General features: G+C 50.9%; 1 protein-coding gene across 1 annotated transcript in view; it reads left to right on the top strand.

The window, feature by feature from the left end:
• The first annotated feature begins 1097 nt into the window (after nucleotides 1-1097).
• BCAP31 (B-cell receptor-associated protein 31) overlaps nucleotides 1098-20494 on the top strand; it is a 23956-nt gene continuing 4559 nt past the window's right edge. The window contains exons 1-3 of the mRNA XM_008586852.1: nucleotides 1098-1254; nucleotides 2870-2970; nucleotides 6875-7022. Coding sequence (XP_008585074.1) covers nucleotides 1163-1254; nucleotides 2870-2970; nucleotides 6875-7022 — 341 coding nt within the window. The 5' untranslated portion in view covers nucleotides 1098-1162. The remainder of the gene's footprint in view (nucleotides 1255-2869; nucleotides 2971-6874; nucleotides 7023-20494) is intronic.

Genomic DNA, 20494 nt, shown 5'->3' with positions numbered 1-20494 from the left:
CTCGCCCGGCTGGGCTCCCGCGCCGCTCAGGCTCCCTCAGCCGCTCGACAAGGGGAGGGGCGGGCAGCGCAGAGAGACTGTGGGGCTCGGGGACTCTCGGGGCCCAGGGCCGGGCGGAGGAAAATCGAGCGGCGGCGGGTGGAGCCGGGCTTCGGAGGCGCAAGGGCCGGACGCGGAGGGCGGGGGTGGCGGCGAAGCCCCACCCTGAGGAGCCACCGGGGTGGGCCTTGGGGAGGGTGTGTCGGGCCAGGGCCACGGCCACGTCGGGGGCCCACGGATACCGCACGGGCAGTCTTGAGCTCGGTGGGAGCTGTGGCTCACCATGGCCCCCGGGAGCGCTCCTCAGGCTTCTGAGGAGACTGCTTTTTCTAGAACTTTCCCTGGATGGGGCGTTGAGGTGGTCAGTCGAGATCTGCATTTGCTCTTGGCCTGGACTCCTGCCCTCTAGGAGTCGCTCTTGTGGGCCTTTTCGAGGCACCCCGAGGCCTTCCGCCCATCGGAGGCAAAAGCAGCACTCGCCTGATGCAGCCCCGGTAGGAGGCTGCTGGTTTTCTCTGGGCCCCGTCGGAAGGGCTGGGGAGAGAAGGGCCTCCTGGTTTTCCGGGGAGTGGTGGTGTGTTGGGGGGAGGCGCCAGCAGCTTTTGGAAAAGATGCGGTTACTGAAACACTGCGGTCCCGGGGCTGGTAGCAGGGGTTTGAAAAACGCCCAACCTGTGCAGCAGAGCTCCGCTTGGCTGGGAAGGGAGCAGGCCTGATGAGTGTTGAGGATATTCTTCTGTTAGTGTATTGCTCTTCATGGAGAACGGTTTCTCAGTTGAGCAGGCATAAGGAGTCTCTTGGACTCCCGGGGGGAAGGAATCATTAAGGAAGGTGGCTCTGGACGTGTTAACACGCATGCTGGAGGGGCAGCAAGTAACGCTGTGCTAGCAAACGGAAGTTGGTCAGGCCTTCGAACACTATTGGTCAAGTAGCCCTGCCGAATCGAGCCCAGGTTTCGCCAGTGCTTCACAGACTCTGAAGCAGGGTGAAGTGTGGCAGCCCGGCTTCTCAGGGGACCTACACTGGATGTCAGTGGCTGCCCGCCTCTCATGGCTCCTGTTCTTTCTGTGCCCTGCCAGGAAACAAGCTCCCATATCCCTGTTGGAAGCCTTCTAGCGACAGGATGAGTCTGCAGTGGACTGCAGTTGCCACCTTCCTCTATGCAGAGGTCTTTGCTGTGTTGCTTCTCTGCATTCCCTTCATTTCTCCCAAAAGGTATGGCCTGGGGAGCTAGAAGGCAAGCATGTGGGTGGCTTGTGTGTGCAGAGCTAGGGCCCGATGGAATCAGGTAGAACCTGTCTGGGGTGGGGGTGGCAGGGATTGTGTTTATTATTGCCATCCATCCACACAGTTCTGCATTGTCACATCTTGCTGAGTTCCTTTCCTGTGCACCCTGCCTTCTGGACTTCAGAATGCCCCAAAGGGAAGATCTGTCTCTAGTTTTGGTTCTGTAAATGATGCTCTCCTGCCTACCCTTGGGTCCCCAATGTGTGGGGGATGGCAATGTGGGATCCAGAAGACTTGCACCACTGGGCCACATTGTTGCTGATTTAGTGACTTCTGTCCTCCTAACCAGTCTCACTGGCATTGCGTAGTAGCCTCGTGAGCATTACTCAGCCTTTGAAGGATGAAGCCATATTCCCTTTTAATGAACAGAGGACCTGTTAAAAGTTAATTGGAAATTAATTTTTAATTACATGTGATATATGAACACATTATCAATATTTAAATTAGAATATTACGAATAAGGCTCAGTTTCCACAGATATTTTTAAAAACTTTTTTGATGAAAAATACAGACCCCTGATGTGATACCATAGGAAGTACTCAACACTACCTAAGAACGTTCTTGCTGAAAACCAAGCCTGCATACAATTCAGAGGAAATGCAGAGACAGAGGGCCCCATGGAGCTGCAATCTGGGAAGGTTTATAGGACAGACAACCTAGCTTTTGCAAAGTAAATTGTAAAAGAAAACAAAAGGGGGAGAAAGAAGAGGGAACTTATAGAATAAGAGAGACATAAGATACTTACAAATTAAATGCCAAATGAGGACCTTATTGGGTCCCGATTTCAATACAACTGTAAAAAAAAATAAAATGCATTGATTGGACTTTTGAACTCTGGGTCTGATAATGAGGGCTTCTTGCTGATTTTAACAATATGAAAACACTTCTTTTTTTTTTTTTAAAAGATGACCGGTAAGGGGATCTTAACCCTTGACTTGGTGTTGTCAGCACCACGCTCAGCCAGTGAGCGAACTGGCCATCCCTATATGGGATCCGAACCCAGGGCCTTGGTGTTATCAGCACCGCACTCTCCCGAGTGAGCCACGGGCCGGCCCATGAAAACACTTCTGAAGGCTCTTTTTTAGAGCTACATCCTGGAATACCCTCATATTTGCGGATGGAAATGATGGTAGTTCTGGGGTTTGTTTCATAATAACCCAGGGTGTTAGGGGTCTAGATGTACTAAGATTTGTCATGTGGAAAGATAATTTGAAGAAATAACGTGTACATGGCAAACATTTTGAATAGTATGAAGCGGAGTATAGTTAACAGTAAGTCTCTCTCCCCGGAGACTACCAGTGTTTCAGACTGGTATTCTAGACATTTCTATACATGAACAAGCATCATCTTTTTAAAAAAAAAAACAAACGTTCTTGAGGGGATGTCATAAATTGGACAGTTGCGAGAGCTGAGGCTGACTTTGGGTGGGCTGGCTAGCCACTGGAGAAGAGCACAAAGCTGGATTTCTGTTCTGCTCAGGGCCCTGGCTCCCCAATGTGTGTGTGCTCTCTTCAGCCCCATCTTTTCCATCTCTCCTTCACAGATGGCAGAAAATTTTCAAGTCCCGCCTGGTGGAGTTGGTGGTGACCTACAGCAACACATTCTTTGTGGTTCTTATTGTCATCCTTGTGCTGCTGCTCCTCGGTGAGTGAGCTGTGGCTGAGGACAGCTGCCTGACCTAGACCCTGTGCCGTGGCCTCTGCCTTAAAGCTCTGTGCCACTTTAGACATGTAGCATACAGTTTTGGCTTTTCAGAGACATCTTGATAAAATGCCCTGTCTTTGTTTTGGAGAAGAGGCTGCCTTCGTCCATGAAGAGGGTGCTGCTGACTGCTGGCAGGTTGAGGCGCTTCTAGCAGTGGGCGTGCGCTTATACCAAGCAGCTTTTGTGCACCCTTAGGATGACCACCTCGCATTTCTGAGGTGGCTCTTCGGGTGGAATTGAAGCCAAGAGAAGCTAACTGGCCTAAGTCCTTGGTCTAAGTAGCGCTGCTCACAAGTCATTGAGACAGCGGCATTAGTCTCCCTTGATGCCTGAAGCAGGGCTTCCTAATAGGGGACTGAGCAACCAAGTAGACAGTGAGCCTAGCTGGGAAGGGGAGTCCTGCCGTGTCCTGAACTATGAGGGGGAGACCGAGACGTCTAGCAACATATCTTGGGGACAAATCCCAGATCTCTCTGGATCTGGTATAGACTTGAGATCTTTCCGGGTCCTTCCAGGTCTGTAGTTCTACAAACCCTGGCACTGAGATGCACACTAGTGGGGGCTTGAAAGATAAACTGATTTGAGGTCAAGTTGAGGGATGAGGCCAGAAGCTGGGTGTTTGATGGTGGAAGGCAGTGAACATTTTATGACGAGATGGTGGTGCACCTGTTCGGAGGCAAGAGGTATCAATAAAGCTCATGCCTGACTGTTAGACGTTTGTTGTTTTGCTGTGTGTCCCCCTGCTTGGACTCCAAAGTATTGGCTTGGCTGTGCTGTGGACAGCGGTCCTGTCTCAGAACTGTGATGGCCGCTTAGGTGCCAGGCACTCCTCTCCCCCCGAGTCCCTAACAGAAATGTGGCAGGGGGTGAGGGGCCGTGGTCGAGGGGGATGTGCAAAGCCCCGCCAACTAGCTGTAGCATCAGGCGTTTCTCCTTCCTAATGTCTCTGGGCCTGCCGGGATATGTCGAGGCAGGACTGCCTCTGAACAGGCCAGGTGTGGCCTACCAGTTCCCAGCCAAATAGGGTGGGTGCCAGCTGCCTGCCTGTCTCACTGTGAAATGCTTGGCAAGGCCACAAGAGGCAGCTCCTTCCAATCAAGGTTCTTTCCCTGAGCAGCCTCTGAGCCAAGAGGGGGAGGGAATATGCGTGTCACCCCTGGGGTGAGCTCCATGAAAAGCCAGCTTGTGCGTGGGTATGGGTGTGTGTATGCTTGCTTTTGGGTGTAGGGTTGGGGCAAGAATTAGGGAAGGGGGAGGGACCATCCTGGGGATTATTCCCTCAGGGCCTTGGCCCTTCTCCAAACTAGACACCACAAACATCTCTGTTTTTTTTAGTGCAGCTTAGTGGGCCTCTGTAGAACCCAGTAGTTGACAGAGTCTTCATTCTTTTTTGGGATCAAGGAGCTGCTTAGAAGTTCTGGAGAGATATATGGCCGTGATGACTGGCTGTGTTCTATCCTAGTCTTAAGAAACGTAATCTAGGGCCGGCCCGTGGCTCACTCGGGAGAGTGCGGTGCTGATAACACCAAGGCCCCGGTTTTGGATCCCATATAGGGATGGCCGGTTAGCTCGCTGGGTGAGCGTGGTGCTGACAACACCAAGTCAAGGGTTAAGATCCCCTTACCGGTCATCTTTTAAAAAAAAAAAAAAAAAACGTAATCTAGAGAGGTCTGCAGAGGCTTCTACAGATAGAAGTGTTAGTTAATAGCCGATCTTAGTGAAGGGTAATGTGCATAGCCAGCTGGATCAGATCTTGACGGGGAGAGTGGAGTTGATGGGGGTGCAGGGTCCACCCACCCAGGCTGAGATCTGAGGGAGCAAGGGCGGGCTGTGTTCTGTTGTGGAACTTGGCTGGTATTGCTCAATGTCCCCTGTCCCCAGTCTTCTCTTGGCCATCAGCCAAGGTGGTCTGATTCCTGGATGCAGGTGGCAGTATAAGAAAGCATGTTTTTTTTTTTTATCTTGTTTTTCTGATTACAAAATAATACATAATTATTTTTTAAAATTTAGAAATTGAACTTAGAAAGTTAAAGTCCCCTGGAATCCTATGTCTCACAGGTAACCGTTATGAATACTTTTATGTGCGTCTCCACAGGTGTATTCTTTTTTTTTTTTGTCTTTTTTGTGACCGGCCGCACCGCGCTCAGCCAGTGAGCACACCGGCCATCCCTATATAGGATCCGAACCCGCAGCGGGAGTGCTACTGCGCTCCCAGCGCCGCACTCTCCTGAGTGCGCCACAGAGTTGGCCCTCCACAGGTGTATTCTATGCTGACATCTTTATTAAAATGTTTACAGCAGTGGGATCATATACACGCCGTTTTGGATTGTGCTTTTTCCACTTATTGTGCCTTAGATGTCTTTTAATAGCAATCTCATTCTTTTTAAAAATTGTATAATCTTGCATATGGTTGTCCCATAATTTAATTCCCTCTTTATGGGCATTTTACTAATCATTGCACATTTATGTAACTGCTTCTGTGGGATAAGTTCATAGAGGTGGAATTGCTGAACCTGAGGGTGGGAACATTTTGCATTTTGTACCACGTGTGTTGTATCAGTTTATACTCCTGGTAGCATTTGAGAATGCTCACTTCATGGTATATATTCAACACAAAGTCACCAGAAAGGGTAGGCAGATTTTTATAGTGAAAGATCAGCTTAAAAACCAAGCAGTCTAAAATCAGAAATTGGGCCAGTTAGCTCAGTTGGTTACAGCATTGTGCTGATGAAGGTCCAGGGTTCGATCCCTATACCTGCCACCAAAAAGAAAAAACCAGAAATTAAGAACAAAATGGTACCCATACAGTGATATCTTGCCCCTCTCCCATCAGGGTCTATTAAGAGCTTTCTTTAGGTAGATCTTTATGTACTGACTTAAGAGTCTGTCTCAGGGTAAATGGGGAAATGCAGTAGGTGTGGTGTGGTTCCATTTCTACTTTACAGACAAGTGTATGGGTGTCAGTGTGTTTTTAAACTGGAGTACTGTACGTCTAGCAGTGGCTCTTTCAGGAGCAGAGACTGTTACTTAACTCAACAATTATTTGAATGCCCACTCTGCCCAGAACCATGGACATACAGTAGAAAAGACCTCTGCTCTCATGGAATTTATACTCTTAGTTTGGAAGAGATGGACAAGAAATGTGTTTAAGATAATTTCAGAGATGGGTGTATTATAAAGCAAATAACAGAGGGTAATGTGACTGGAACTGACTTTAGATACGGTGGCTGCATACTTCCTGTACATGTTGCTGAAGGTGATTATTTTATGAGATTCTTCTACATTTTTGATATGTTTGACCTTTTGATGAGCACAAATTTCTTTTGTAGTCAGAATAAGACATTATAGATGAAAAAACCCATTGTAAAGCATAGAAACTGAAGCCCTTGACTCTTTAGCAGTCATCTGTGGGTCTTAGCTTCTAGGCAGCTCATGCCTTCTGAGCAGGCATTTTGGTAAACTGGACCATGCTGGCTTATCCTTGGGGTGGCTGATGGCCTGGCCCGGCTTGAGATAATGGAACAAGATGTGGTTGGGGGCACCATGGGAAAAGGGAAGTGGAGGAGTTGCGCCTCAGGCTTGGTTAGCATCTTGGACTGTAAAGCAAGCTTATGGGCTGGGTAGCATGGGGCCAGGGATTGCCATGTGAAAAGCTGGAGGATAGAGTAGGTCTGAGGGTGGGGACTTCTGATAAAGTATCCTACCAGTGGGATGGGTAGAGTGGGAATAAATGGGGAGATGGATTTGTGGAAATGAGGTTGACCTGTTGCATGTTGCCTGTCTCGCTTTATAGCCTGGTCTTGACAGCTGAATGCCCCTGTGTCTCCCCTCTGCTCCACCACAGATGCTTTCCGTGAGATTTGGAAGTATGACAACGTGACAGAAAAGGTGAACCTCCAGAACAATCCTGGGGCCCTGGAGCACTTCCACATGAAGCTCTTCCGCGCCCAGAGGAATCTCTACATCGCTGGCTTTTCCTTGCTGCTGTCCTTGTGAGTGGGGAGGGGCTGGGGCTGTAAAGGGAGTCCTGGGCCAGCCAGTGACATGGAGCTGGCAGGGTCGGTCTCCTCCTGTGGCTTTGACTCCTCCCCAGTCTGTGGCCTGGACCCAGAGGCCCTGTCAGTGCTGGGGGAGCCATGCAGTTTCCCCCTGACCTCCAGAAGCAGTGTGAAGAGTGGCGGAGGGCTGACCAGGATGTCAGAAGACCCTAGCTTGCCACATGCTCTCATAGGGCAAACACATTACCATCTCATGGTCTGTATGTATGTAGGTTGAAGTAAGTGACAAGGCCTTTCCCTCCTCTGGGAGAGGACCTTTGGAGTCCAGCTTCTGGTGGAGGGGATGCTGACCAGAGGACATGGAGTGGAAGTGGCACTGAGAGGCTGACGCCGACCCTGTCCCCAGGGCCTTCCCAGATGTAGGCTGGCAACAGGAGCAAGTTGAGCTCCATGTTGGACTGAGTTTTTCTGGTTTTTTTTTTTTTTTTTTTTTTTGCAAGCCTGAGTCCCTTGATCAGGGCCAGGGAGGCGGCTAATTGGACAAGATGAGACTGATAGAAAGCTCCTGTGTCAGTCTATGGCCCTGTTTGCTGCCTTCTGCCTCCCACAGGGGTTCTGATCAGCAGGGCCTTGGTGAGAAGTAGATGTCAGTGTGCACAGGGATGGGAGAGGTGCTTGCTGGGTGGGTCAGTGCTCAGAAGCCACGTGTCTCAGTCTGTTTGTGCTGCTGTAACAAAATACCTGAGACTAGGTCATTTCTAAACAATAGAAATTTATTTCTTTCTCTTCTGGAGGCTGGGAAGTCCAAGATCCAGGCACCAGCAGGTTTGGTGTTTGGTGGGAGCTGCTCTGTTTGCAAGATGGCGCCTTGTTGCTGCCACCTTTGGAGGGAGGAATGCAGCACCCTTACATGGTGGAAGGGGTGGAAGGATGAGACCAAAGTTGACGCTGGCTCCTCCAGCCTTTTATAAGGTGCTAGTCCGTTCATGAGGGTGGACGGCCTGACCTCTTAATACTACCTCATGGGGATTAAGTTTCAACACACGAATTTTGGGGGCCATTCAGACCATAGCAGCAAGTGGGCATGTGGATTCTCAGGCCAGGCTCACGGATGGTAATTCTCCACTTGGTTTTGTGCCCAAAGACTCAAGATTCTCAGTGCCTAAGGGATTCTTGCCCTCTGGTTACCTGGTACGTACTGCTTCACTAGGCATTAGGATGATTACCTGTCTGGTTTTAGCTTTTCAGGAGAAAATCTTAGTTGCTCAGATGACCTTGGACTCTCTGGGTCCAAGTTGGAAAGGGTGGGGGATGGAGCTGGAAAAAGCAAATATCTTTTTCAGGTAATATATTTGATCACAGGTGTAATCTGCAAGCTTGTCATCTTCAAACTTTGGAAAGTCGGGAAACAAGAAGGCTGGAAGGAGTCAGACACATACCCTAGAATTTTAGTGTTTCAGGAAGCTCCAGAAGAGTTTGATCTTGTGGTCTGAGACTGAAAGGGTAGCAAATCCGGAGGACTAACTGAGTCTCAAAAGCAGGATTCTGAGTATGACTGCAAGTGAGCCAGATGAGGAAAAAAGAGACCACAGAGAGGAGAGAAAGAAACTAAGGATATACATCCAAAAAGCATCTAGAGCTTTAAGAATAGTTTCAGGACAGTGAAAATCTGCCATGAGCTTTGGATCGTGAAGCACGGAAGAAGTGGGGATAAGGTAGTCCCTCTGACATGTTTGTGTTGAGTAAGGAGATAGAGGATAGAAGATCAAGGGCAAAGGAAACATTGGGATGAGAGAATTGAAGTCCCAGGTGGGCGAGGATATAGTAGAGTGCCTAGCTTCTCTAAATGCTGTAGTCTCTGCTTAGAGTTGGTGAACATGTGTCCAGAAACTACTGAGATCATCTGCGGATGGAATTGCTGCCATTCCTTGAGGAATTGCAGGGTGGAAGAGGTGCTGCAGACAGGCAAGCATCCCGATTTCCAAAGGTAGGAGAAGGTAGATGAGGAAATGATTAGAATGGGAGGGTTTGACTTTAATCTCAAGCCATGTTCTGGAAAGAATAGCTTTTGTGCTTTCGGAAAAGAGAGGCGTTACTGGCAACTGCTGTGAATCCCTGGAGAAGTTCTATCAGTCTCATCCTTGCCTTCTGTAAGTTTAGTATAGACAGATTTTCAGCACGTTTGCCGGTCTCCGAGTCTGTTCTTAATAGACCAGATGCGGAAGAGTGGGCAGGTGCTGTCGGAACAGTGTAGTTAGGTGTGGTCCTAACTCACAGTACTGGCTGCAGCATGGATCAGCTCCAGCCACACAGAGGCCTTGGGAGGCTCGCTCTCCCCCAAGCCCTGCTTAGTATTTATTTGCATGAGGACACTTGTCATGGTGAGCACATGTGGGGAGAAATGCAAAGTAGGAGGAATAGCAAGTAGGTTAGTGACCGTTCAGAATCCTCAGCTGTCTAGATGGGCTCAGTGATCGGGCTGACTCGAATGAGACTTGAGTTTCTCATGGGGAGACACTTAAAATGTGCATGCAGGTTCATAAACGGCAGGGAAGACATGGCTAAACACATCTCAGAGAACTCAAAGAGTTGGGGGTTGGGGCGTATTGCAACTCAGTATGACATAGTGGCAGAGCTACTGCAAAAGCTGCTGAGGTGTTTGCACCCCTCAGTGAAGGCTAGGACCACCAGGAGGGAGGTGCTAGCCATGCCAGGCTTGCTGTCAGTAATGTGCTACCTGGTGGGTTGCATTTGGGACCCTGCCTTTTGAGAGTTGCCAGCAAACTGCAAATTGCTACTTCAGGGGCCATCATAGTGGCAGCAGATATGACAGTCCTCTCTGTGTGCATTACTGTTAAGCCAGGATGTTCCAGGGTAATTCTGGCAGTTGACATTTTTAAAAATTGACTTACAGTCAAAAGTATATAGACATGTAGCCAGAAATAGACACTCATCTCTAGTCTAAGGGCCAGCTCCTATGATGGCGGCTGTGGACCTGGAGGAACTTCTCTTTTTGTGTGATGTTAGCCATAGAAATGTTCTTGTCCAAACCTCTTATCTGCATGACTCACATGTGGCTTGCGGGAAACACTTAAAAAACAAAGCTGTCCTTTCTATGATTTCTTCCAATTACAAAAGTTATACCTGCTCATTGTAAAATAGACAAAGCCCAGCCCCCTCCCAAACTTCAAATGATAGAGAAATGTCAAGTGTACTTCACTGTGGCCCGATCCCCAGAGTAAGCTACACGTAGCAATTGGCATGTTCCTGGACATTTTTCCTGAACTTTTAATTAATTAATTAATTTTTTAAATACAGATGACCGGTAAGGGGATCTTAACCCTTGGCTTGGTGTTGTCAGCACCACGCTCAACCAGTGAGCTAACTGGCCATCCCTATATAGGATCTGAACCTGGGGCCTTGGTGTTCTCAGCACCACAGTCTCCCGAGTGAGCCACGGGCCGGCTCTTTTCCTGAACTTTTGAATGATTTTTTACATACACATATAACTTTTTTCTTAGAAGTGCCATGGTTTTTTTTTGTTTTTTGTTTTTGTTTTTTTTAAACCCTGCTTTGACTAGCCTTTTCCGCCCAACAGTATATCTTAGCAATTTTTCCAAGTCACTCACACAGACCTACCTCTTCCTCCTTAGCCATCGTGTAGTGTTGTGTTACATGAGGGGACCATTGCTGGTTTAACCAGTTCCCTACCCAGAGATGCATAAGCTGGTTCAAAATGTTTACTGTTAGGAAACCAGTGTCTCGCATCTGTGGTTTCCAGTCTGCCCTCTCTGCACATTATGTTCCTTTTTTTCTTTTTCTCTTTTTAATCATTGGCGGTGGATCACTGGCACCTGGTTCCCTGGCACCTCTCTGCTCTCAGTGTGGCCTGGGGCCCGGCAGCCTCAGCAGGCAGGACCTGGACTGTCAGGAATGCAGACTTGGGCTTGCCCTGGCCCTGCTGGTGAGAACCTGCCGAGTCCCCTGGGTGACGCAGTGCACATTAGCAAAGCCTGAATGGTGCTGCCCCAGCGCATTTCCCTGGGTCCCAGCACACAGCACTTTCAGGCTGTGTCGTGGAGTTTCATCACCTGTGATAGAATTCATCTGGGCCGGGACTCGTTCAAGTGCATTGTAAGCACTTGGAATACTCGCACATGCCTCACTTAGCTGGGTTGGTCCTTTCAGAAACCACGTTTTTGAAGCACTTTCTCTTTGAAGAGTGCTTCTTGTGTCTTTCAGCACATACCGTCTGCCTTACGGCGGTAGTAAGTAAGTAGGCTAATCCCCATTATAGGCTGGTCCTTGTTTATGTGCCCTGCAAACTTTTATGCATGTTCTCTTAAAATCGAACCACTATCGGGCCGGCCCGGTGGCGCACTGGATAAGTACGCCGCTTGGGAAGCGCGGCAGCGCTCCCGCCCGAGGGTTCGGATCCCACATACAGACCGGTTCCCGCTCACTGGCTGAGCGAGGTGCGGGAGCAACGCTAAGGGTTGCGATCCCGTTGCCGGTCCCCAGTCCGGTACGGGGGCAACACTGAGGGTTGCGATCCGTTGCCGGACATGGAAAAAGACAAAAAAAAGACAAAAAAAAAAATCGAACCACTATTGTTAGCTGCGTGTACACCTGTGTGTACGCCTATGTGTAAGAATGACAGAGATGTCTCTCCTTCTTGCTTTGCTGGGTCAAGTTTGGTTGTATTATGAGAATGGTTTTGTGGGGTCCCACTCAAGGTCTTAGCAAACATAGGAGCTTTACTGTCCACCAGACACTGCTGGGTTGTCACCATAGAAAGGTGAATAGGATGAAGTTGTTGGGGACAGACCAGCACATGAACAACCCTTAGCACCCCCATGTTGGAGTTAGGACAGAGGGATGCCCAGAATGCCACGGGAGCACAGATGGATGGCTCCTCCTTCACACATTCTAGGCGTTTGCACTTAGGAGGGCCAGGGCAGAGGAATCAGATGTCAGGAGGCTTGCGTTCCCAAGCCAATGTGTGGTTTTGGATAAGCAACTCGCCCCTTTCACCCTAAGTGTTCTCATTTGTTTATTTTTCTTTTTTTCTTTTTTTTGGCGGCTGGCTGGTACTAGGATCTGAACCCTTGACCTTGGTGTTATAACACCACGCTCCAACCGAACTAACTGGCCAGCCTATCATTTGTTTAAATAAGAGCTTACCTATAAGACTGGACCAGCTACATGGCATTGGCTATGTGTGTGAGCTGTTTGTGTGGTTCATGTTGGTTCTAGTCGAAACCAGTGAAGACTCTTAACAACCCTTCACAGTATTCGTAAATGGAAAAGGACAGCCTAGGAGAGATGGAGTGGCCTGAGTTACATACCTTCTAAGGGGCCAAGCCTAGAGCTCATGCCTAGCTCTGATCCCTTTTTGAAATACCAGGTTCTTTGTATTGGTGGAAGCTGTAGGTCAGATAGTGGGCAGCTTTCGTTCCTGTGTAGTCATTACTTGGCTTTTGGTAGGAAGGTGCCTGTATGACGTGAGCTAAAATCGACGTCCCTGTCCTGACTAGTCTTGGTTTTATGAGTCTAACGACTCGTTTCTTAGTCCTTTACATATATCTGAAGATCAGGAAGTCATTTGGTAGCACATATTCACTGTAGGAAGATGAAGCTTTATATAAGCAAAAATAGAAAAATAAATTCTCTGAAATGCTACTATAACTGCTGTTGATATACTTTTGCCCTATACCTTTCCGAACTTCGTTATACATAATGAAAGACGCTATTTGTTAAGCATTCTATGTGCCAGGCACATATTAAATTTTTACGACTCTGCGAAGAAGAAACTGAGGTTTAGAGAAGTTCAGAAACCTTTCCAAGTTCCCAGAGGTAGTCATCAGCAGAGCTGAGAATTCATATTTGGAATGATCTGACCCAAGTACCTGGGTTTTTCCCTTACAGAATCCACATGCTTTTTAAAAACACAACCGGGTTTTCACTGCCACGTAGTAACTTGAATTTTCCACTCAGGACAAACCAATATGTCTCTCCAGCATTCTTGTGTGTCTGCCCAGTTCCCCATTGGTGGATGTTGAGCCTGTTGCCTTGTGTGGCTGATATCATAGACAGTGGGGAACGACTCTTAATTGTCATTTTTCATGTGTCTCAACTAGTCCAGTTTTCTTTGGGCCTCCCAAACCCATTCAGAGCTTCTGTGCCATTCCTGTTGTCTGTGTCTTTCTCATCCATGTTTGTACACATCTCACTGGGAGGAGCTGGCTGAGTTCCTGAACATGCGTAGGTACCGGTGGGTAGAGCAGGGTGGATGGGTCAGGAGAGGCGGGGGACATGGTAGAGGGTTCTAGAGTTTGTATGCAACTTCTCTGGGTAGTAGAGAGCCAAGTGAGTATTCCAGTAGTGCTGTGACATGGTCAGCACTGTGGATTCATGTTTGGCAAGGGCATATGGGATGGTGTGGAGCAAGAGAGCCCGGAAGCAGGGAGACAAAGTTGGAGGGCATTGTAGTGAAAGGTGCTGGTGGCCTAAACTGGGCAGTGGGAGCAGGAGTGGTGAGGAGGGGACAGGCGTAAGGTGCTTCTCTGGGAGGCTGAGGTGACCTCAGTTCTGCTGGAGAGGGAGCTCTGGCTGCAGCAGGGCTCACGTTAGAGTGATAGGCGAAGGTGGGGGTGAGGTGAAGCCGGGCCAGACCTGGGGACAGCAAGGAAAAGGGCTAGCACGGCCCACTAGGAGGGACGCTGGTGAGGACAGGTAAAGCAAGGGAGAGCAGGGGGAGACCTGACAGATCAGCAGGATTGGGTGCTGCAGGGAGGTTGAGCCTGGGTTGCAAGCCTCCCGGAGACATAGAGGAAGGGGAGAAAGAGTCATGCTATCGGGCTGGGCTGTCCCCAGCAGTGTGGTAGAAGGGGAAGGGAAGCAGAAGGCAGGGAGAAGTGAGACTAAGGGAAGACATGAGCAGGTTAGTGGACAGGGAGAGAGAAAGGACCACATTCAGGAGGGAGCCGGGTGGGTGGCACTTGTTCCTAGTGGGGCCCAGATGGGGGCACATGGGAGATTAGCCTTGAGCAGCCCTTTGTAATTGGAAAACATCACACCAAAAGCAAGCCTGCATTTCCCCCTAATAGTCTGCTGCTGCTGCTGCTGCTGCTGGGGTTGTGGGATAGGGGGTAGTGGGGAGAATCCGGGCTTCAAGCCAAAGCATTCTGGGCTTTTGTCCTGCCTCTGCCACCTGTTCACTTGAGACGTGCAGCAAGGTTCCTTTCCTGTAAGATGCGCCACAAAGTTTGAGAATTGTCTCAGCCCCTTCACTCGATCCAATGGCCTTGGGGTACTCTGCCCTTTCTTCTTGTCCCATGTGACACTATGGTCCTGTAGGGTTTTATGATGTAAAATACACATAAGAGTTAGCATTGTAACCATTTCTAAGTGTGGCTTGGTAGTGTTAAGGATGTTGACGCTGTTGTGCAGAAAATCTCCAGAACCCACTTCATCGTGCACAACTGAGGCTCTGTACCCTCTAAATAGGTGGATGTTGGGCCGGCCCGTGGCTCACTCGGTAGAGTGCGGTGCTGATAACACCAAGGCCACGGGTTCGGATCCCATATAGGGATGGCCGGTTTGCTCACTGGCTGAGCGTGGTGCTGACAACACCAGGCCAAGGGTTAAGATCCCCTTACCGGTCATCTTTAAAAAAAAAAAAAATAAATAAAATAAATAAATAAATAGGTGGATGTTGCCTCTTAGGTCTCTCCTCCTTATTGTCCTTGGAACCTTTGTCATAGTAGGGTCACCATCATTCCATATGGACCCTGGTGGGAACCTCTCAGGTAGGCTTCCTGCCACCAGCCTGTCCACCAGACCCCAGCTAAGGCTTGACACAGGTCTTTCATGATGTGATCCCTCTAGTCTCTGGTTTGGTCTCCCCATTGGGAATAGCCACATGAGTCTCCTTGGAGAGCCTTGAGCAATGCGTGCTCTCCCCTCTTCCCCGAGCGTTTCTGGGACCTCCGCCTGGAACTTTTCCCACCCCCTGCCAGCACAGCCAACTCTGCCCCTTCATGCTTCTTCAAGGCTTTGTTCTGAGAGGCCCGCGCCATGCTACTGGCTGCCCCAGATAGCTGTCTCGGAAGTCCTGGGCAGCCACCCATGTGGCTAAGAGGTGTGGTGCTTAACAAATTGGCCCAGCACAGGGAACCTGGCTCACCCCCTTTAGATTGGTCAGCTCAATGCCAAGGGCCTGGCACATATGAAGGACTGCCAGAATCTTTGGTGACTGAGTGGGCTGTCCTGAGCCGATGGTGACAGTTAGCTCCATGTCTTGACCAGTCTCTCTCCATCCATCCGTCCGCCCGTCTGTCTGTCTGTCGGCTGCCACCCTTTCTAAGAGTGCTAACATTAGAAGAGCACTTCAGATCTAGGCATTGGGTAAGACTCTCTAGAACTTCATTGATTTCTAGACCCTCCCCCTCCACCCACAATCACCCAGTATCCTTTGAATGCTTTATCTTCTATTCAGTTGGGCCTTGGAGGGGGCTCTGATAAAGAGGGATTCCCTACGAATAGCCCAAAGACTATCTGACATGCATCAGAACGAGCATCAGCGTCTGTTAAGATACAGAGATTGCTCAGCTACTTGATTTGGGCCAAAGTATTTTCCTTGTGCCCTAAAAACGAACAGTGTGTTCTTTTTGGTCAGGATGCCGAGCAAGCAGGATTCCTTCTTCCCAATTCCAAGGTCCTAGAAAGCCTGATGTTCTAGGAGGGCCCCTTTCTCTGGGCACCGCATGCCTACTGCCTCCATGGGCCTGGAGGCAGGGCAGGCAGAGCGGAAGGCAAGGTTCTCGGCAGGCTCCTTGGCAGAGCTGCCGCAGCATCTGCTCGGTTGAGTGCCTCACGTGGGGTGGGGGAACTGGGCTTTCCGTTATATTTCATATTAGTTCATTTCAGTGGAAAAGCCTGCCGCATTGGACCCTATAGCCAAGTCCCCACTCGTCCTTGCTTTGGTCCTCGCCAGGCTCTGGACACAGTCCTCACCCTGCTGGAGGCACATCTCTGTGTGTGTCACAGGCTTTCCTGGCCAGGTGCCAGTCAGATCTGGGGGTGATGGCTTCCTTACTCCTCCTACCTTGCAGGTGCTTCCCTAGTAGCAAGGTGGGCCATCAACATGTTTTAGTTTGACTTAACTCATCACAGAATATCTTTGCCTAAGTTGTCTGACCTTACTTGGTTCCTCTCTGCTCCCCAACTTACCAAAAACACTTCCGGTAGCTTGTTTCAAGAAAGAAACACAACAAAACCCCAGGAGCACAGCTCGTTCATGTCGCTCATTCTCTTCCACTTGAAAGGATAGAAGGGCGGGTGCACCCACCCCACCGCTGTGATGGGTCCACTGTCCTCAGGATGGTGAGCTCCATCTGGGCTGTCAGCTGTAATTGCTGTGAGGCGTGTTCTCATTTGAAGTGGCCTACATTTCCCCCCCAATTCCAGCCCTCCTCTTCCCATTTTATACCACCTCTGTGTACTCAAAGGCTAGGAGGAAAGCGAGCAGCTGTGCCACAGTGTCCAGGGCAGCCCTGTGGGCTGGCCCTCCTTGACCGGTCCTAGGGAACCTCCTGGTCTTAACCAGTACCCTCTCCTGCTGCCTCATGATTCTCATGACTCCAGGATCTTGGGGGTGAGTTTCCTGAGGCAGCAGAAGTCCCTGCAGGATCATTCTGCTTTGCCTGAGCCTTTCCTGGGATGGCACCTGGCTTCTGGTTCCTTGGCAGGGTAGTGTCTCATTGTTTCAGAGGGGCTGAGGTGAGTTCACCTGTGGTCCACTGGCCATGCTGTGGGGCTCTGCTGGGCTGTGGTGGGCCTGAAGAGTCAGCAGGTGGCGCTGTGACACTAGCTTCCGGCTTGCACCAGGCAGAAGAGTGGAAGAGCCTGTTGTGTGAACAACCTGTCCCTCCAGGGGTGTTGGGAGGGCTGAAGGACCCACTCACCCGAAACCCGTTGGCAGGGCAGGGTTGGGGTGGCCACACCATAGAACCTCTCCCTCGGCACTTGCTCCTTCCCCACTTCCTGTTAAGCCCATGTCTTCCCTCCTCCTCTCTCACTGCGGGGAGGCGGGATGGTGAAAATCACGCATGAGCCATGTCTCTCTCCACTTGATATGATTGGCTCTGTTTCTCCAGTGTCCACAGAGAGATTCTGTTTCTCCTGCCTTCTCTTATTTACTCAGCCTTTTATAAAAGCATGATAGCCCTGCTCAGCGTCCAAAAGCATTTTACCAGGAAAGCCAAGGCAAATTCAGGTATTTGGGGCTAACGTTTGTCTGCCAAGGACACATCTGGATTCTGTTAAGTTTTGTTTATGGCCTTTACCTCTGTCTTTGGATGCATTAGTCTGGACCCTGCACTATTCTGTCAGTGACTACCCTATACCCTTAGGACATTCCTTTGACTGTTAGGTTCTTGCCCGTTGTCCCTATACGAATAGCTCAGAAAAGTTACCTGGGAAACAGTAGTCGGGAGATAAAGCAGAGAGTGATGTAAGATAAGCAAGCACAGGAGAGAGGAAAGCAGTGCATCAGTTATCTTTGCAGGCCGACGTGGAAACTGTGAGGCTGACCCCTGTTCACCATGTGCTGTGCTCTGACCTGGGGGGCCTGGTAAACTCTACATAGAGCAGTATGGAAGGGGATGGACAAAAGGACACGTTAATGTTCCAGAAGGCTAGCTCCCTGGCTGGCATAAGCCTATCGGGAAGGGCCTGGTCAGCCTTGCCAGGGCACCGAGGGAGCAGACTGAGGATGTAGAGGCCAGAGCTTTGGGGTCTGCCTCTGGCTCATGGTGAATTGTTTCTCCTGTGTATTTTCTTTTCAGCTGCTGCTGCAGCCGCACGCCTGGCTTGCTCATCGGCATGGGTCTGAGACAGCGCCTTCTTGCTGCTGTCTTCTGTCTTTGTTGCTAGACCGGCTGGCAAGCTGTGTCTGCCTGTTCCCCACCTTGGTGCCAGGCCCCCAGGTAGACAGGGGTGCGGCGAGAAGAAGGTGCAAGCTGGGCCCAGGGACACTCTGCCTGGGCCAGATGTGCAGCCTCAAACACATCCCCTCACCTGCCAGGGAGTGCTTCCTCTCCTGGGAGTGGGATGAGGTCATCTGGAAGACCCCCTTTCAATGTGCCAGGAGTCTAGAGGGAAAAGGTCTGGTGCCCGGCCTGAAGGCATGCATAGCCCAGAAGGGCAGCCAGACGAAGAACAGATGGTGACAACACAGACAGCAATGCAGCCTTGGGGGGGTGTGTGGGGGGGGTTGCTGTGGGAGTACCCAAAGAGGCGGCCCCCTAAACAGGGCAGTGGTGGGTCAGGAGAGGTTTTCTGGGGGGAGGTGATGATTGAGCTGGGTAGAAAGGATATTCCAGCCATGAGTATTGCCATGCAGAGCCAGGTGCATTCCAAGAACTGTGCAGTATTTGTGTCACTAGAGCCAAGGGCCACGTGGTAAGTGAGGCATGAAGAGGAGCCGGCCTGGAGAGGAGCCAGCTTGCAGAGGGCCTGGGGGCTGGTGGCAGAGGGGTCCGGCAGAGGAGGGACGTGATCAGATTTGGCTTGCTCGGGGGAAGTGGGGGGTGGGAGATGGAAAAGCTGGACAGTTGCGGATAGGGAGATGGCAGCGGTGGAGGGGATGACTAGCGGGTGGTCTGTCTGGAGGGCTGCAGGGCCAGGAGGGTGGAGTCCAAGGCAGCTCACATGCCTGCCACCCCAGTGGGGGATGCACAAGATAGGTCAGGTGGGGTAAGGGAGGCCCATTTTGGACAAGCTGAGTTTGGAGTGTCTCTGGGGACATCCAGTAGGTGGTCAAGTATAAGAGTCTGGGTCGCAGATAGAAATCCCTTTCAAGGATGAGATTGGCTAGGAAGAAAGTATAGAGGGCAAACTGAAGAGTGCAGATCCCTGAGGGAGCAGAATAACCAGGCAGTGACAGAGGCGCTGCTGAATGGGAGGTATCGTGAGTGAAGCTTGACAGCAGCAGCAGATGCTACAGAGCATGCCGCACAGTGACAGGAACTCTAGAACGGTCGCTGGATTGGGCCGTTAGGAGGCTGCTGATGGTCCTGCTGGTAGCCTCGACTGGAGTAGGTTGAGGAATGGATGGGAGGGAGGAGATGACGAGGGGCTCGAGCATGGTGACTCCAGGAAGGAGGCGGTTGAGAGGTGAGGTTCCCTGGGGGAGGCAGAGCACAGGTTAGGGAATTATCCAGAGGCACAGCCCCAACAGGAAGGGAGAGTACACAGGTGGTGACAAAGAGAACTGTCAGGGCTGGGCTGGGTGGTGGGGACAGTTTGGCCCCACAGGGTGCTTTGGGGACTGGGGAGCATCCATGATAGTTGGCGAGAGGAAGGGGAACCTGACCTGCTGAGGGGGAGACCCTGACCGTCCCATGGCTATGAGTGAGTGTACACTGCACAGATCTGGTGCTGGATTCTGTGTGTGTGTCCTGGCTGTCTCAGAAACCCTGGTTCCCGGTAGCTGGGGAAGGCTCGGGACAGCACAGAGGAGAGCAGGGTCCCTGCTGCGCTGTCATCACTGCTGTCTCCCTGGGACCAAGTAACCAGGGCGACAGCAGTGGTTCCTCATCAGCAGTTGCCTGCCCAGCCTTGTCGGGGTAGTGGGGAGCACAACACTTGGTCTGACCTGCCCTGTCTTTGCTGGATCCCTGTGGTGTCCATGCGCCCCATCTCTACCAGCAGGGGGCACACATCTCCTCTGCCCTGTTTCTAGCTGGGAGGAGCGGGCCTCTTCCTCAACATCACTGGATCTGCTCAGCAGCTGGGGAGCTCAGTGCGGGAGGTGGGGCTTAGTCAGACTTGCCTTTCTGGGCCTCTCCAGTGATTTCCGTCTATGCCGATGTGAGTCAGTGCATGGCTTCTCTCTGGCTTCTGGAGCACTCGGTAGCTCCCTCCACCTTCAGGACTGCAGCCCAATGGGGGGCAGGCTGGTGGGCAGCTGGAGGCTGAGGCAGGGAAACCTGAGCCGTAGGCCACGAGGTCTCGGCTGCTAATTTTAGAGACCACATGTCACTGGAAACTCTCCTCTCCTGCCAGGAGTCAATGGCCTGGCTCTCCCAGTGCTGCCAGGGGCCCCTGGGAGCCTCTCCCCAAACCAGGAATGGGCATTCGTGGCCCCTGCGGGCCTCCTCTGTTCTGAACACGCATTCCTGAAAAGGGCTGTGCCAGAGACCTGGAGAACCATGGATCAGGCCAGGAAGATAGCTCACCTGGTCTGCTCACTGTTCCCTTGGCCTGGTGGGCATGGCTGGGAGAGAGCAGCCTGGGAGCAGGCCATGAGGGGGCTTTGGGTCTTCTGATCAAGCACTTTGTTGTTGGTGAAAGTGCCCTGGACAAAGCAGATTTGTCTCTTCCTTCCCCAGGGCCCCTGCATGTACCTTGCCTTACTCTGAATGTTACAGCTGACTGCCGCCCCCCCCCCCCCCCCCCCC

Source organism: Galeopterus variegatus, unplaced genomic scaffold (assembly GCF_000696425.1).
Source record: "Galeopterus variegatus unplaced genomic scaffold, G_variegatus-3.0.2 Scaffold4160, whole genome shotgun sequence".
In the NCBI taxonomy this organism is placed as follows: Eukaryota; Metazoa; Chordata; class Mammalia; order Dermoptera; family Cynocephalidae; genus Galeopterus; species Galeopterus variegatus.
The sequence above is the reverse complement of the archived record's forward strand: the minus strand, read 5'-3'. Positions and strand labels throughout refer to the sequence as shown.